Genomic DNA, 18,637 nt, shown 5'->3' on the forward strand with positions numbered 1-18,637 from the left:
ACAGGAGGATCTAGGGATAAACTATACAGGAGCTACAAGCCCAGGGGCCACTGTACTCCAGCCTATAGAATCTACCCTTGAAAATCCTATAGAGGCAGATGAGGAACCTACAGAGGAAGAGGATGATGACCTCTCATACATCCAGTACTTGACAGAATTATCTTCTCCAAAAGACACTGTATAGGACAAGTATAATGATGATGAAGAATGGGAAAATCCATTTGCCCAACAATTAATTGTTGTCGGACAAGAAATGCCCTACCCAACACTGAGGCAATTATCAACTATGAATTTACCAGAACAACAACAAGTATATTCAACAAGTACTGTGATTTCTCTAAATCAACCCCCCAATGATACTACTATGGGTCCCCCAGGCTACCCACCAACAATATGGGATCCATGCCCATCCAATGTTAGAACCTATCCAGCCAATTTTTCCAAAGGCGTTGACCGTCGGCCCTTATGTCGTCGGTCCATTTGGCGACCTCTCATGTCGTCGACCGACGACCCTTTGGTCGTGTCGTTACTCACTAGGACTTTTCACCCCTGGCAGTGGATTTTTGCCTCCCCCGGGATTCGAACTCTAAACCTCCAGGCTTAAGTATTAGAATTTATGAATCCTGGTAACCAAATGAGATCAAAGGGTCGACGACATAAGGGCCACCAGTTGGGCCGCCACAAGGGCTGCCCAAGAGGCCAAAGGGCCGGGTTGTTACATTTTCTACTGGGTCTATGAAGCCTTGAGCTGTAACATGATTTAAAGTAATGGATTCTCACCTTGAAAAGACGTCATGGAATAGTCCTAACTGCTCAGGATTTACAAAGATTGCCCCTCCATATTGCTGAGCTGGTGGTAGACTCCACATTTCATTATTAATTCTTCCTCCTCGTAATTTAGTACCTTCCTTTGGAAAAATTGGCTGGATAGGTTCTAACATTGGATGGGCATGGATCCCATATTGTTGGTGGGTAGCCTGGGGGACCCATAGTAGTATCATTGGGGGGTTGATTTAGAGAAATCACAGTACTTGTTGAATATACTTGTTGTTGTTCTGGTAAATTCATAGTTGATAATTGCCTCAGTGTTGGGTAGGGCATTTCTTGTCCGACAACAATTAATTGTTGGGCAAATGGATTTTCCCATTCTTCATCATCATTATACTTGTCCCATACAGTGTCTTTTGGAGAAGATAATTCTGTCAAGTACTGGATGTATGAGAGGTCATCATCCTCTTCCTCTGTAGGTTCCTCATCTGCCTCTATAGGATTTTCAAGGGTAGATTCTATAGGCTGGAGTACAGTGGCCCCTGGGCTTGTAGCTCCTGTATAGTTTATCCCTAGATCCTCCTGTAGATGCCATATGACGGTCTCCTCCTCAGCAAATGCAGAAATTATTTGCTTTTCCTTGGGTAAAAGAATATCGCAATTAGGTTTATATTTTGTCGTGTGAGGTTCAGGATTGCTTGATGATGAACCTTCATCTGTAGAGCCAAAGCCTCCTGAGCCTCTAGCAGTGGCTGCTAGTTATGGGACTTCATAAACATTAGGATGGGTGATTTTTTCAAATATTATTTAATCTACAACTATTCCTTCCATAATAATTACTCGTTCATCAGAATGATTGAAAGTCATGATTATAATTTCTCCTCTATAGTCCCTATCAATAACTCCAGCTCCTATATCCAGGCCAAGATTTCATGTCGCGCTGGAGCGTGTTGCAATACGACCATAAGTTCCCCAGGAAATTTCCAGGCTGAGCCCAGTAGATATCAAGGCTCGTCCTCTGGGCCAAAGGGTCGTCGGTCGACGACATGAGAGGTCGCCAAATGGGCCGACGACATAAGGGCCACCAGTTGGGCCGCCACAAGGGCTGCCCAAGAGGCCAAAGGGCCGGGTCGTTACAGAAAAAATGGAATATATGGAAAACCTTCTGGGTGAAATAGAAAAATTAGCCTGGATTCAATGATAGATGGATTATACCACTGAATATGAAGCTTTAATACAAGCTGCAGAAGGAAGACGTGAAACTCAAAATATTATTTCTCAGATGAGAAGGGTATTCTCATCAGAAGATCCTACTCAAGGCTCTACCTTTATACAAGATGAAGCATATCGAAGCATAGAAAAATTATCCTGCGAAAATGTCAAAAATATAGTCCAATACATGAATGACTATATGAGGTTAACTTCCAAAACTGGCAAACTTTATACAGGGGGCACGAGAGCTTACCTCGCTTATAACTCGGCCAAACGACATAATAATCTGGAACACTTGGCATAAGAACTTAGCTCACTTATAATTCGGCTGAACGGTGCGAGAGTTTGGGACATTTAGCATGAGAGCTTAGCTCGCTTATAACTCGGCCGAACTATGCGAGAGTTTGGGAAACTTGGTAATTTTTTATTTAAATATTTTTGCATTCACGAAACCATAATTTTTACAATCTACATAAATTCAACACAAACTTACTACTCAACTCAATAGGGCTATAGATGGTTTGCACTTCATGGTTGGTCCAAGTTTCTTGGGAAAACTGTATATTTATCCGCTTGGGGGAGTCGTCTGTTCGAAGTGATTTAGCCTTACAAGTGTCTCGGGCGGGTGTGCTCTCAGAGGGCGATCCTTGTGTCCTCTCCGCTCAGTCGTGCTTTTCTGAAAACGTTCTAAAAAACGCTCTATGGTATGGGATCGGTGCATTAGGCGTTGGTGGTAAGTTGGTCGGCAGAATGAGTGTTTGATGGAAAGCGCTTATTGGCTAGTGGTTCAGCTGGCGCCCAGTGTGACCCTCCACTCTGGTCCCACATTCAGTATGCTGGTCATTCAGTGTTCGACACTTGGCTGCTATCTCCTATTATTGTTGCACAATCTTCGCAACTTGGGCATTTATCAGTATCTCTAACTCTTCTGGGGTTAACGTCACAGTGGTAAGTCGTCCAGTGTCCTCCATCTTTATGTCTCAAATGCAGGTGAAATTCTTACAGACGACGCCAAATATGATCTTGTCTAAAATCGGTGAAGGTGGTGGAGCTAGGACGTGGCTTGCTGTTGACTTGATGAAGACTCCGTACTATCCTGTAATACAAGGAGCGTTATGTTGAGCCAGGGAAGGAGTCCCCTGCGTTGGCCCTTCGACGCTCAAGTTAGTACTCAGTTCTGGAGATGAAAGTAGTGAATTGTAGCAAATGGCGTGTGCAAGTATGAAACATTGCATACCTCCGTCTATAGATGGAAATCCTTTTATAGTGTCACTGTTGCGTTATACATGTATCTCAAAGCATTAACACATTTCCTATAGTCTTCCTAAGAAAGGACAAGTCATAAAGTATCTCTTGACACCTTTCTTCAAATGAGCTTGCAAATCATTGTGAGTTGACAGGCTGGAAACTTCTAAAGGATGATTTAACAGTGAGATATTCTCTGTCCTTTCCGGTACAAACTTCTAAAGGAGTACAATACAACATGTATGTGGGTCCTGCTGTAAGCCAAATGGCCGCCACTCGATCGAGATATCGCCAGCTCGATTGTACAGAGTGAAGCTATTGACATGTTCTTCACTCGACTTTCCTGTTGTCGGAGAGGCATACTGATTGGCCCAGACCGTCCGATCGACAAAGACAATAGGCCGAATAACTTAGTATTTAGCTCTCAACCTCATCTGTGAGTTACAGAAGATAGCCGATCGGATAGTTTGATCGGCTCCTCATGTCCGATCAGTACTGAGCTATCGCTCGACTAGACACTACTTAATTCGTAATCTTCATGTCCGCCTGACTCTATGACTTTTGACCATTTAACTTTAATCTTCATATTAATCGATCTTTATTACTTTAATCCACTTTTTTTTAGGGGGGCTCTTACCGTAGAATATACCATTAAAAAAATGTGATGTTTTTAATAGCTAATTTTGCCACGGGGACCATAGATTTCCACTTGTCAGTCTTTGTAGAATAGCTATAATTATCATTCATGTTAAGCCACACATTTTGATCTAAAATTTTAGATAATGAAAAAACTTCCTTGTATTAAATTAAATATAAGTAGTTTAATAAACTTCTAGTTTATCACTCTAATTAAGTAGTAATAGTCTACTCGGGATGGTGTGATGGTTAAAATATAGTGTGTTACCACATGAAGTCTTGGGATCGAAACTCGGCATGACCGAGTATAATCTCCCCTATATCTTAGCCATTTGCACTAATGGCTAGTAGTCACCCGTGATTTACCTCCTCCGTGTTGACCTAGGGACGGATTAGCGGGGGCGCTAGAGACGAGCGAATCACTTTTTGCCACATAATTAAGTAGTTATAGAATGATTCTTTGTGTCAAAATGTTCGTATGTGAGTATTCAAACTTCCTTATTTAAAATATATAATTTAAAAAATATATATTTTATATTTTTAGATATTCATTTTTCACTATATAATATATCAATTTTTTTATTTTTTCTCTAAGGAATTTAATTGATTCCCTATAATATATCAATTTCTCTATTTTTTTCTCTTTCACTTTTATAATGTTTAAGGAATTTAATTGATTCCCTATATTTTTTTTAAAAAAAATACTATTCATAAATACTAAATTTGAAAGAAAATTATTGTCATATGACCAAAAAAATCATGAATTCAAATCCTGAAACTAATTTCTTGTAAAAAATAGAAAAAAATTGTGTACAATAAATCTTTTCCCGAAACTTCATATGATGAAAACTTTATGCACTGAGCTATCTTTTTATAAATACTAAATTTAAAGAATTGACAAAATAACTTATTTAAAGATTTTTTTTAACTATCTAGATAAAATTTTTAGATAACGTAACGATGAAATCAATCATGCTTAAAACGAATATGCAGAGAAGCTTCATTTTAAAATCTAAAATTTGATTAATTTTAAAAAAATGCTGAGACATAATTTTTTTACAAATAAATTAACTTTCACAAAGAAATTTTAACATTTCCACGTGGTGTTAATATGTGAGATGATTGGAGTATCTATCCATCAAAAGAAAAATTCATTAACAAACAAATAAATTGGGCTGGTGATGGTTTTGGATGCTTCCGTGGCCTTGATGGCGGCTGATAGTTCCACTTGTGGCATACAAGCCGGCTATGCATTTATTTGATCAGAGCTTCAGTGGAAGTGGTTGAACTACATTTTCGCTTTGCTGGTGTCTGCAATTCAACGAAACACATTCATTGACTTTTCTCTGATCCTCCTCCTACCGCTTGGCTTCTTTAAAACGACGATTTGTTGGATTATCTTTTTCAGCTTTAACTCGATCTTCCTCACCGACTTCCGCTGCATCGGCACGTATCATACGCATAGCACTTCAATAAACAAGTCCTACACTTGGCTTTAATTTAAAGAGTCCAGCCAAATCCATCATCTCTAGATGCCACGCACTTGACAATCAAGCTTCTCTCTTCGCCATTTTTGACTTGCTTGCTTAGGTCATGGCCTCCGCCGCAGCCGCCGCCGCCGCCAACCGTCACCCTCAAGGATCTTCCTCGAGTACGTTGTATTTTCATGTTTACGTTATTGTTTCGGTGAGGCACTCTGCTGATCGATGATGCAGCAACAGCGTTTTGCTCAACTACTGCGAAATCACTGCTTGGCTTGGCACCAAGCGGGAGGTTTGGAGTCCATAAGAAGCTCTCTCACGGCCATGGACTGAGAATCCGAGCAACTTCCGGCGACGGCAACAAGGTGGAGGTACCAAGGCAGTGGTACAACCTCATCGCTGATCTCCCTGTAAAACCTCCTCCTGCTCTGCATCCGAAGACACACAAGCCACTTAAACAAGAAGATCTATCGCCCCTTTTCCCAGATGAGTTGATCAAGCAAGAGGTCAGCGAGGAGAGGTTCATCCCTATACCGGAGGAAGTCATCGACATCTACAGGCTCTGGCGGCCAACCCCTCTTATCAGGTTTGTGTTCTTGGATTAATCAAGCAACTTTAACAGGCATATGGACAAAACCCCTGAAGATTTGCCTTCCTTGATCTTCTGATATGTAGAGCCAAGAGACTAGAGAAACTGCTTGAAACACCTGCAAGGATCTACTATAAGTATGAGGGCACAAGCCCTGCAGGATCTCACAAGCCCAATACTGCAGTCCCACAAGCATGGTACAATGCTCAGCAGGGAGTGAGGAACGTCGTGACCGAAACCGGTGCAGGCCAGTGGGGCAGCTCTTTGGCTTTTGCTTGTAGCCTATTCGGTCTCAATTGTGAAGTAAGAACATAGAAATGTAGATCAGTGTGTATACCTATTTGGTTCTTAAAAACTTTAGACAGGCAATTTGGCACTCAGGTTTGGCAGGTTCGCGCTTCTTATGATCAGAAACCTTACCGGAAACTCATGATGCAAACATGGGGAGCTAGAGTTCATCCGTCACCCTCTACAGTCACCAATGCTGGCCGAAAAATCCTTGAGGATGATCCTATGAGCCCCGGCAGTCTAGGGATTGCAATCTCTGAGGCAGTTGAGGTTGCAGCTGCTCATGAGGACACCAAGTATTGTTTGGGGAGTGTTCTAAACCATGTGTTGCTTCACCAAACTATCATCGGGGAGGAATGTCTTGAGCAACTGGCAGCGATCGGTGAAACGCCGGACGTGATCATAGGCTGCACCGGCGGCGGGTCTAACTTCGGCGGGTTAACGTTTCCTTTCATTCGGGAGAAGCTGAAAGGAAAATTGAACCCCCTGATAAGAGCTGTAGAGCCAGCAGCTTGTCCTTCTCTGACCAAAGGCATTTATGCCTATGATTATGGCGACACTGTCGGGATGACACCATTGATGAAGATGCATACTCTCGGTCATGACTTTGTCCCTGATCCAATTCACGCAGGTGGAGGAATTTCATGAATGATTTTGGCTCCATACATAGTTCTTGCCTCTGTTTTACCCGTTGGATTCTGAAATTGTTCTTGGTCCTAGGCGGTTTGCGCTACCATGGAATGGCACCACTAGTTTCTCATGTTTATGAGATGGGATTCATGGAAGCTATATCACTTCCTCAAACTGAATGCTTTCGCGGTAACTAAAACAATTATTTATTACCTTCTTTTTGCCTTTCCACTTTGTCCCTAGAATCAAAGATGTTTCTTTCTGATTGATTTGAAAAGTTCAGTAGTTGCATAACTGTCGAGATTGTTCACAGGTGCCTTGCTGTTTGCACGAACAGAGGGTCTAATTCCGGCTCCAGAGCCAACTCACGCCATTGCTGCTGCAATTAGAGAAGCACTGCACTGTAAAGAGACGGGCGAAAAGAAAGTCATACTGATAGCAATGTGTGGGCATGGACATTTTGATCTGGCTTCCTATGAGAAGTATTTGGAAGGCAACATGGTTGATCTCGACTTCTCCAGTGAAAAGGCACAAGCATCGTTGGCTGCCATCCCTCAAATTGTTCCCTGAAGCTGAACACATCGATTGCAATAACTCTTTCATCGAAAAATTTGTAATCTGCAAGTTGCAAGGACGAGTTTTTATTAGCTGCTTCATTTGATAATATCAAACTCTTTTCATCTTACGAATGCTGGAGAAAAAGAAAGCAGAAAGAACTTCCAACCGGAGCTAACAGCATAACTAAGAAGTGGAGAAAGAAATACCTATTAGGCCGATGCATCAGCTTTTGCCCGCTAATTAAGATAAGCTGATGCAATATCATTTAAACAAAAAAAAAATACATACATATATGGTCATCTTCTCAGAACATGAGCTTCAAACATATTCTAGTGGACAAAACGAAGATTAGAATGTCATTTAAACATTAATGCAGAGAGGAGATTGAATCCTGTATATATACAAATTATGCTACCAATCTAGCTTCTTCAGAATCTGGAACTATGATGTCCAGCCTCATCATAGGCTTGTAACTCTCAGGAATCTCTGCCCCTGCTTGTACACATACTTCTACTACTGCTGGAGCCTTCCCATAGTACCTTCTGAGAGCAGTTCTCAAGGGTGGACCATTCGGATCACAAACGTGCCAAACGTAATTGTGAGGGATTACCTCATCCAACGTTGCATCCTGCCATCCGTGCTTACCATCTCTCCATTGGTGTTTGAAGGCTCCACAAAGCTTGACATTGTGACCCCATGGACCTACATGAACCTCAGAGCAATAACCGCACGCCTTCACTGAATATTCCTTCATCAGCTGCCTCACACCGCGTCTGACTGTGCTGTATGCTTTCAGAGTTGTTTCAGCAAGTTTTCTTGTTTTATCTGCTGACAGCAGCAGAGGTTGCTCCAGTTTGGCTCCGTAGGTGTCCAGCTCTACAAGGAGTGACATGTAATCTTCTGGGCACTGTGGCTTTGGTTCCTCCATATATCCACCCCGGTCAATCACCTTTTTTCCCAGCATTCGAATAGGGGATGTCCTTCTACGAGAAGGGTATTCGGGCAAATCAGCTCCCGCCTGAATACAGAGCTCCACAACTGCTGGGATTCTGTCATAGTCGAAACGAGTCTCATGCTTGATGCGCCTTCCAAAGGGGTCAAAGAGGTGGTAAGATTCGATAGGGATGAGAACATCATTGATGGAACCTTTGACCCAGCTGTGGTAGTTTCTCCGCTGCTCACTTCCAGTGCCATGGCAACCTTGAATTTGGTGGCCAACTGGGCCAACATGGACTTCAGGACATTTGCTGAGGTGGATTGTCAAAATGAATTTGATTATATTTAAGCTAAATAAATAGGATTTTGAGATAAAAATCAAGACACTTCAGCTCATCTTAGGTAAATGACAACATAATGGAAAAGTAGAAATTTAAGTAATGCTAAGAACCTATTTGTACAGTTCATAGCAGTTTTCATTCTTAGTTCATCTTATCATTGAACTTACTAATGCATAGAGCAAATGGTTACTTTACAACATAACTAACTTCTAAGCATAAATCAAGCAACTGTGATCATGAGATGCTAATAAACAGTTTTAAAAAGTGTAACATTTTCCTAGATATTGGTATTTGGTGAAGCATATCTAGTTCAAAACTCAGAAGAAAATAGAATTTCAAGAAGGGTATCCATCTGAAGATATTAACCAATAAAATTGCCAATGCCAAATTAGTCCAGCAAATTCTTGCTGGCATTTAATCTAGACAACAAGATATATTCAAATTACGCATAAGGCAATGCATGAAGGGAAAAAAAAAGTATATACGTGCAGATGATAGGTAATCAGGGAAGCCAAAGAACAGGAAAAACCATTATTTTTATATTACCTACAACCATAGACTGTAACCACATTCATCAACTGTGAGAGGCCTCTTATCAACACCTTCCAGTAGTCCAATACCTCATAAGCAACAGGAATAAGCTCAGGGACCAGTAAGCCATTTTTGGGCGGCTTGAGAGGTTTCTCAATTCCCTTTTCCGCCAGTTTCTTATCTTGCCTAGATAGTTGTAGCATCTTCTGGATTGGGATAGGGAAGGGTTTCTTTTTGTTCTTTGGCAGTACAGGTGGGAGATCAACATTTTGTCGATGACGTCTATAAACCTTCTTGTTAGAAAGATGCTGTGATTCCTGAGAGACAAACACAAATCAAGTGTTCAACAAAGCATCAATTGGAATGCCATTCTTCCATATACATTTTAAATGGGAATAGTTTTTAAACCTTATACTTTGTTGAGCCATCATGAAGGACACATAGCATACTAATTGTGGGATTACCAAAAATGAACAACCAGACACTAAGCAGTAGGAAACATCAGCTATATAATATTGAACCCACAGTGTATCTGTCATGTACATAGTATAGCACTCAATTACACTTAATAATCTAAGTGTTCGATAATATTGTTGTTGGATTTTTCTCTTCCTTGGCTTTCAACAAGTAACTTGAGCTCAATGTGCTTAATCCTCAACTAGATGACCAAAATCGGAGGTTGATTTACTTCCATAGTTGTAATTCTGATTCATGGTACACGATATGAATTTTGCAGGGCATAGGCCTCTATGGATCTTATGTTCGATTTGAAAGAAAGAAAATTATTTTACTGCAACAACTTGAAACAAGCGATCGCATACACAATTTTTCGATTACAAATCGCACATCATCAAAGAGAAGTTGTATGGTTAGCCGAAATCATGAAAAAATCAAAAAAGGAGAAAGTGTGACAAAAACTAAAAGAAATTTTCAACTTTTACATATCCAGTCTATCTTGGACAAACTAAAACCTAAAAGCCAAAACCATATATGGGTATAAGAACACACTGATACTAAAAACTTACACGACCGTCATGAGTATGGCGACCCGAATTCGACCTATCCATCGCCAACGAAGAAGCGTGGAACCACCGGCCCAGCGGCGTCTTGGAGATGCGGAAGGGAGAGGGGTTGTTGATGCAGGAATTACAAGAGTCGTGAAGGGTAGGCGTCGCAGGAGGTATCCGCTCCAAGTTAGAAAATGGAAACCGGAGGAATGGAGAGTTGTGGGACGGCGATACAAAGGCCACGGCGGATATCGCCGCCATGAACGCAGAGATCAACTCCCCCGGTCGACGACGAAGTGAATCTGACGACTCAATACAAATATTTATCTGAGGTCTGAATTGTGTTGGGCTGATCTCCAAATGGCCCATGGGCCTTTTTTAGAAGATATACTATACGAATTGATGACCTCAACCCCACTAAGAGCATTTAGCGAGCCTTTATTGTTGTCCAATCATTTTTTTTTAATTTCGGGCAAAAAAAAATCCCAAATTATACAAATCATTACAAGACTGATCTTTTGTTTTTTTTTTTTTTAAAAAACAGTCAGCAATATTTTATCTCCAAAATATCCTTTATCGGTTTATCCAATGTTAGTGTAGGAGTTAGCCATAACCGCTAGAACATGTAATAACTATTAGATAACTGATACAATATATAACTATCGAATAATTACTACAATATTATTCTTTATTTCCAAAGTTGTAGCAATTATCATTTTGTTCTTTACTTCCATTATTGTAGCACTTATGAGTAACTAGTTGAACGTTTTTTTTTTTAGAGAAATTATAACAACTACAACTAATTATTATAATATGTAGAAGATATTCCGTAATTACTACAACTTGTAGAAGTTATTAAGTAGTTGTTACAATATTTTTAAAATAATTTTGATAAAGTTTAATAAAATTGGTAAAGAGTATTTTGATATAATAGTATTCAGAATTTAAGATTTAGAATTCAAGATTTTAATATTTATAGTTTAGTCATAATGTGTAAAAGTTAATCGGTAACTATTAAGGTACATGTAGAAGTTATTTGGTAATTGCTAGAGTGAAAAATCAACTATTTCAATATTGATTTAGAGTTGAAAATTTTAAAATTTAAGGTTTAGTCCTAATAAGTATAAACTACTAGCCGCTATAACGTAGAAGTCATTTGACAGTTGTTATAACGTGAAAAATTAATTATTTGACTAAAATCTTAAATCATAATTTCTATATATTATTATATTAAAATATTCTTTATCAATTTAATCAAAAAATTTTAAATCATACCAAAATTATTTTAAATTGATTAAAATTACTTGAATTGAGTTGTAATAGCTATCTAATAAAAAAAATTAATAATCTCAGTTAGTTTCATTGGCTATCTCTGGGATGATCGATCCGGTCCCACGGAAGTTTCCCACCGGCCGTCAAGGTAAATTAAGAAGTGTGCGAGGTGGCTAGCCTAAAAGCCCAATATCCATTGATTACATTCCCCATTTGGAGGAATATTATATCAAATCTTGCACGTAAAAATTATTCAATAACTTCTACCTAATATAACAGCTAGTGGTAACTACTATAATAGCGCTGAAAGTGCCCCCGGGACTATGGTGCAATGACAAGGTATTTAGGTTGTCATCCAGACATCTGCGATTCGAGCCCTAACTATGGCGAATTTGTAGGAATTTATAGGAAACTTCCGTGAGGTTGGACCAATCATCCCAGACTCGACGTTACCAGCCTATTAATGCTTGCAGTTCAAACTTGACAATTTGTTACTGCTATCTTAAACCAAGAAACATCTTTGGATTTCTTTGTTTTCTTCACTGCATTGATGGCACATGCTCCAATGGATCGTGTTTCGCCTATGAAGACTTCCTATAAAACACATCTAAATGTACTCTTCAAGTTGTATGATTCCTATATTTGTTTCTGCACTTAATAAACAATGCTATTTCGTATCATTCATCTCCTTTTCCTGCATAATTAAGCATTCTTGTGATATTTACAGTAATTAAAAAAAAATGCAGATACAGAATTTGCTATGGCAATAGAAGATGGCTGTTAGACCACCTTCAATGGAACAAAATTTGCTACTTTCTGAACCTGAAACAGATCAAGGTGTTCTTTCTCCGGATTCATCAATTGTAGCTCGATCGATTGCTATCCCATCAAGGAAGTCGCTGTCTGTGTCGATTTGTAGCTCGTTGAACATTGCCATAACTTGAATCATTGTGGGTCTTTTTGGCGGTCGATCATCCAAGCACAGGCAGGCAATATTCAGATATCCGAATAGCTCAGCCACTTCAGAGTTTGTCTTCATCAAGTCAGGATCAAAGATTTCACTGTACCTGCTCTCTTTCACCAATTGCTTAGCCCATCCGGCGAGGTTGTTGTCCCCGAACTCAGACGGATCGATGGGCTTCTTCCCTGATAGTAGCTCCAAGAGCACTACTCCGAAGCTATACACATCCCCTTTCGTCGTGCACCTAAAGCTCATGTAGTACTCCGGCGGCACATAACCGGGTGTTCCAGCCAGCGTGCTCACGCTAAGATGAGTGTCGAGAGCATTCATAAGCCTTGCCATCCCGAAATCTGAGACCCGGGCCTCCATGTTCTCATCCAGTAGCACATTGCTGGATTTCATGTCTCTGTGTATGATATGAGGCATGCAATTATGATGAAGGAAAGCAAGCCCCCTTGCCGAACCAATTGCAATCTTCTTCCTCACAGCCCAATCAAGCTTGATGGCTCCACCCTTCACCTTTTCATGAAGAAGAACATCCAAGCTCCCAAACTTCATGTATTCGTAAACCAAAAGCCTCTCTTCACCGATCTTGCAGTAACCGAGAAGAGGCACAAGGTTCCGATGCTTAATTTTGCCAATTGTCTCCATTTCTGCTGTGAACTCCCGATCCCCCTGGCCGGTGACATGAATCAGCTTCTTGATCGCAACCACAGTTCCATCCTTGAGTCGAGCCTTGTAAACCTCTCCAAAGCCACCCGAACCGATCAAGCTATCGGCGCTGAAGCCATTGGTGGCCTCAAGGAGGTGTGCAAATGTTAGCTTCCTCAGAGGTTTCTCAAATGTGGCAACATTGATACTGAGAGGCTCAGGAACACAAGAGAGCTTCCAGCTATTTGTCCCGGATGTGGGGAGACTATCGACATTGCTGAATCTCAAATTCTCAGCTTTTTGGCACTTCTTCATCTTATATAGAGCCAATAAGAACAAAAATATGATCAGCACCGATATCAGAATGCCAATGAAAATGCTGCCACCAAAGACTCTCCTCCTCCCACCCGAATCATGGAACAAGTCGTGGCCTCCGCCTTTAGCCCCACACGGGGGCAAAGGTAGCCCGCACAGACCGGAGTTGTTCGCATAGCGAGATGCTGGGAATGTGGTGAGCTGGCCGGTGGTTGGAATTGGACCACTGAGGTTGTTGTTTGAGACATCCAAGTCGCTTAGAAATGTAAGACTTCCTAGTCCCCCGGGGAGGTAGCCTGTGAGATGATTGTTGGAGACATCAAGAACGCCAATGAATTTCAAGCCACCGAAAGAATCAGGCAGTGAACCGATCAGCTGATTGTGTCCGATGTTGAGAACTTGAAGGTATTCCATGAACCCGATGCCGTCCGGTATCGTCCCTGAGAGTGAATTGTACGATAGGTCCAGGTAGATCATGCTCCCATTGCTTGCAAAAGTATAGACTGTTGTTCCAGTGTAAATTCTAGTGGCAGGGCAAGAATGAACTAGAGGAAAATTGGCCAGTCTCTCTGGCCTTATGCCCTCGAATTCGAATAGCACACCAGCACCCGGGCATATGTTCCCTGCCTCATTCCTCAAGAATGCAAATTGCTTACCGGAGACAATTCCGGGGACTACAAGCCCAGCTTGAGCTGCAAGGGATGGGGGAATGGAGCCAGTAAGGTCATTGCTGGTGAGGTCGAGCCATATGAGATTCCGGCAGCTACCAAGTCCTTCCGGTATCTCGCCTGAAAGCGAGTTGTTGCCCAGTTGGAGGATAGCCAGGCTTTGGAGATTTCCAATACCGACCGGAATGCTTCCTGTGAGCAGGTTTCCTGAGAGAGAAACCCAAATAAGATTCACGCAATTAGAGAATGAAGGCGGGATGACGCCATGAATGGTGTTGTAGCTCAGAATTAAAGTCTCCATCGTGCTACTGTTCGAGCAGAGGCTATCAGGTATCTCGCCGGAGAGATTGTTTGCCCAGATCACCAAATCCATCAGCTTCGGCAGGGACCAGATCCCCAATGGAATAGGCCCACTCAACCCGTTGAAGCTAAGATCAAGCATTCGAAGATTTGTACAGTTTGCAAGATCCACAGGCAACGTTCCTGAGAGGAAATTGTTGGGCAGGAAGATGCTCTCGAGATTAGGGAGAGATGAGCAGAGGCCAGCGGGTATTTCGCCGGTGAAGGCATTCGAACCGAGATCCACAACCTCAAGCAGCGGGAAGGTTGTCAATGCCTCTAATGGAACGGGGCCGGTGATATTGTTGAAGGGAAGGTGGAGATACCGCAGAGCAGGCATAGTGCTAATGACTTGCTCGATGAAATTTCCGGAGAGCTGATTGTCTCCGAGATCGAGCCGCATCAGCGATGCGCATGAAATGAAGGTGGAAGGGAGGACGCCGGTGAGGTTGTTTCCGGAGAGGTTGAGCTCCACCAGAGTCCCACATGTGTGGCCAAGCTCAGGCGGGATGTCGCCCCCAAATTGGTTATTTGCCATCGACAATCGCCGCAAATTTGAAAATTTTCCCAGAAAGGATGGAATGTGTCCGGTGAAGTCATTTCCGGAGAGGTCGAGGTCGGCGAGCTGCCTGCAGTTGGTCAGGCTCAGGGGAAGCCCGGCGCCGCCGAGGCTGGCGTAGGACAAATCGAGCACCGTGATGTTGCCGCAGGCCCCAAAATCGAAGCTTGAGAAGTCGCCGGAGAGATTGTTGTAGGAGAGGTCGACGGTGGTGAGGTTGGAGCACGACGGCAGGGAGCCCAGCCTCGCAACGAGCTTGTTGGCGGAGAAGTTGAGAAAACTGAGAGCGCCGCAGCTCGTGAGGGAGTAGTTGAGCAGCCCGGAGTCGGATATGTGGTTACGAGACAAGTCCAGCACACGGATGGAAGCGCCGAAGGGATAAATGCCTCCGGCGATTGCGTTCCTTGATAGATTGAGAGAAACCAAACTCCGGCAGGAGGTCAAGAACCCGGAGGGGACCGTCGCGTTCAAGGCGTTCGACGAAATGTCCACCGTCTCAAAACCGCAGTTTTGGGAGGAGGCGGCGGCGGCGTCGCTGACGCAGGAGAGGTTGCCGTGGAAGGAATTCCCCCGAAGATTGACATCGCGAAGCGCGGTGAGCACCATAAGATGATCGAGTCTGAGACGGCCACTGAGGCCCATGCCGTTGAGATTGAGGCCGCCAACACGGCCGTCGGACGTCGAGCAGACGACCCCCGTCCAGGAACAGGGGCTGCCGCTCGAATCAGAGGAGGACAAATTCCAGCTCTGCAGAAAGTTGTTAGGATCGGAAGCAACGGAGTTGAGCTTGAATTGGATCAAAGCAGAGGCCTCCTCCGGTGTCGCCATGGCAGTAGGCAAAGCGAGTAAGCTCGTGACGAAGAAGAGGGCGAAGCTGCTGCTCTCCATGGTTCGAGATAACTCGAAGGGAACAAAGGCGACTCTTTTCCGATACGCTACTCCTCTTCCTCCGGTGATCATCCTACAACACTGACTTCACACGGAAGAAGAAGAATCACAGATTTACAAGTGCACAGAAAAACTTCATCGAATCGCCGGAGGAGAAAAAAAGATCGGATTTTTGCAGCTGAAGTGTGAAACTGCAAGCGAACCAAAGCAGACCATGATTAAACGGATGAAGTTCTTCCCGGAATCTTTAAAAACAACAAAAACAAAAAGCTTACCTTTTTAACCTGCCGGAATCGATCCCCAAGCGATCTTTCGCACAGACAAAGCGACGGAAGCAATCAAAATGGGATATCGACGGCCGTGTTCAAGCCGGAAATGGACAGAAAAAGGGAAAGATTTCGCCTTGCTTGCGAGAAGGAAAAGAAGCCCGCGGAGCTCAACTGCGAGAGACGGAAGGGACAAGGGCAATGGGCAATTAAATTACAAAAGGCCGCGATTAATTAAATCAAGATAATAGAGCTATGTGCACTGCTGCGTCTCTGGTTCCAATTCCATCTTCAACTCTGGAAAAAGGAATTTTCCAGTTGATCAAGCAAAAGCCCTTCCTTTTTCCTCCCCGAGTCAGTCAAACCAGGGATTTGATGCTCCCGAGTCCGCTCTTTTCGCATCCCTCTTTCCCACAAAACATAAGCTAATTCACCCCAACTTATCAAAAAGGGAGCCCTAATAATCAGAATCATCTCAAAAACACTTCTCTTTTTAAAAATGCCAAAACAGTAGGCTTTACTCTAAAACTATTTTATTTGAATGAATATCATTACTTTATTGATGGTATCTGGAGTTATTTTCGATCATTTAGCTTCACTCCCAATTCTACATTTTCCTTTCTCAAGTGTGACCTTCTGTAAAATTTTATTAGAGATAAAGAAATAATCTTAATTAAAATTATAAATTAAATCAGACTTATCTAGTTAATTTAAGCTAATAATTTCAGACTATCAATTAGAAAAGGAAGAGCTACTTGATTGAAAATTGGGTTGGCTTGTATGCCACATACTCTAAATGTAGAGTTCAAGTGCATACTCATAAATTTCGAGTGCAGACTCTTGACTACAGAGTCTGAGTTATAAACTCTCGACTACAGGTTCCCGAGTACAGACTCCCGAGTCTCGAGTACAGATTTTGACTGCAAAGTCCAAGTTGTAAAAAGAAGATATCGAGGCCTTATTTCAAGCAGTTTCCTTAAAACAGATTCATCCTCCTCCGACTATATTTTGAGGTTATGATAGATGTTTATTTTCCATGATATAATGGTGGAACCACGTACATAACTAAGTACTGGTTGTTCATGGTGAACTGAAAAATTACCCGATTACTATCATGGGCAAACCACCGAGAGGAAATGTACGACGAAGATAAGATTTGGGGAAACGAAGGTAGAAGAAAATATTTGCTATTAGCTCTGTACCACTTCCTCTTGCTTATAACCTCCTTATATAGGAGTTTAGACCCTTACAGTATTCAATGGTTGAATTAAAGCTATTTACTTTCTATTAATTCATCCAACTCAAACGGTTGGAGGTTAACTTAGTTTAGTGCAATCTGGACCCTGAATTTACACCCCCTACACACCTACGCGTGAGAGAAAATCTTTTCCCATGCATTTAATTACATCATTAATGCATGTGCAACACTATAACAATATAAAATATCCCAGATTAGTGACGGAATTACCGATGAGAATGTATACTGTCGTGTGTTCTTCCCCAATCTCGTGCTACTCCAATGAGTTCTCTCCACCCCTCTCTCCCTCTTCTCAATGCCTGCACTGACTAGTGGCTAGCCGCCAGCACACGGCTGACAACTACGCTGGCTGCCAACACGTGGCTGGTGGTTGTGCCGACTGCTAGCCCCTAGCTGTGCCAGCCACCAACACACATGAATTTGTTCTACCTTGTCATTGTTTGTGATTAATTTTATCTTTTTTTAAAAAAAAATTTGTAGTATACCGCATTTGTTGCTCTTCTTCGGTTGGATTATACATTTTCAGGTATAATTTATTAAATAGTACCTATATATAATTTTACATTGATGAATTTTGATGTATGTTAAGTTAGAAATTTGATCTATAACATGATATAGTCATTTTGTTATTTGAGTGTTATTATATTTACATCTAAGATAATAATTCTCAATTTAATAGTTTTAGTAACCCATATATTTTGTAACAAATTGTATTTCATTAGGTGATAATGTATATGAACAAAGCTTGGATATACAATCAATTAGAAAATAGATTTATTAGAGATGATTTTATTGTTAAAGTTGAATAGTTTATAAACTTTGTTAAGAGTCATCCATGTGTTAAGAATCATCCAGAATATATGAATGGTGTCGAGTTACGGTATCATTGTAATATTCCAAATGTAGAAATAAAGTCTTCCGTGATGAGGATACCGTGAAAGTACATATATATAGAAATGATTTTGTACCAAATTACTACAATTGGTATTATCACGGAGAGTTATATTTCTAACATGACATTTATGTCACTTGCGAAAATATAGATGACGAAGCAGTGAGGATATTGTCGAACTAACAGAATCTAGCAATGTGAAATTAGAAATTCTTAATGTTAATTAGTCATATGTTAATGATGATTAAATATTAACATTATTATTCATCAAGTTATGTTTCCATATTATTTTGTATTTATATTATAATGATTATAAATTTATTATGATGTGTTTTAATATTATTTT

At 41.5% G+C, this 18,637-nt stretch overlaps 3 protein-coding genes across 5 annotated transcripts; 1 reads left to right on the forward strand and 2 right to left on the reverse strand.

Annotated features, from left to right (window-relative positions):
- The first annotated feature begins 5,092 nt into the window (after positions 1-5,092).
- On the forward strand, positions 5,093-7,532 carry LOC121970920 (tryptophan synthase beta chain 2-like). 3 transcript variants are annotated; one of them, XM_042521930.1, is made up of 6 exons: positions 5,093-5,512; positions 5,577-5,928; positions 6,018-6,234; positions 6,322-6,850; positions 6,940-7,038; positions 7,163-7,532. In XM_042521930.1, the coding sequence occupies exons 1-6, from the start codon at positions 5,455-5,457 to the stop codon at positions 7,417-7,419; spliced, it is 1,512 nt and encodes a 503-aa protein (XP_042377864.1). In that variant the 5' UTR covers positions 5,093-5,454; the 3' UTR covers positions 7,420-7,532. The 3 variants fall into 3 exon arrangements, with proteins under 3 accessions (XP_042377864.1, XP_042377862.1, XP_042377863.1); XM_042521928.1 differs by having other exon boundaries at positions 5,096-5,512; positions 6,313-6,850; XM_042521929.1 differs by having other exon boundaries at positions 5,098-5,512; positions 5,583-5,928; positions 6,313-6,850.
- Positions 7,533-7,610: 78 nt separating this feature from the next.
- Positions 7,611-10,515, reverse strand: LOC121970921 (APO protein 1, chloroplastic-like). The gene is made up of 3 exons (XM_042521931.1): positions 10,241-10,515; positions 9,231-9,532; positions 7,611-8,654 (listed from the first exon to the last, which is right to left on the reverse strand). The coding sequence occupies exons 1-3, from the start codon at positions 10,481-10,483 to the stop codon at positions 7,814-7,816; spliced, it is 1,386 nt and encodes a 461-aa protein (XP_042377865.1). The 5' UTR covers positions 10,484-10,515; the 3' UTR covers positions 7,611-7,813.
- Positions 10,516-12,174: 1,659 nt separating this feature from the next.
- LOC121972740 (brassinosteroid LRR receptor kinase BRL1-like) lies at positions 12,175-15,806 on the reverse strand (the record flags this gene model as incomplete). The annotated part of the gene is made up of 1 exon (XM_042524382.1): positions 12,175-15,806. A coding segment is annotated over one exon (3,480 nt), but the record flags the coding sequence as incomplete, so codon positions are not given.
- Positions 15,807-18,637: the final 2,831 nt, after the last annotated feature.

This window comes from Zingiber officinale, chromosome 4A (genome assembly GCF_018446385.1).
Source record: "Zingiber officinale cultivar Zhangliang chromosome 4A, Zo_v1.1, whole genome shotgun sequence".
In the NCBI taxonomy this organism is placed as follows: Eukaryota; Viridiplantae; Streptophyta; class Magnoliopsida; order Zingiberales; family Zingiberaceae; genus Zingiber; species Zingiber officinale.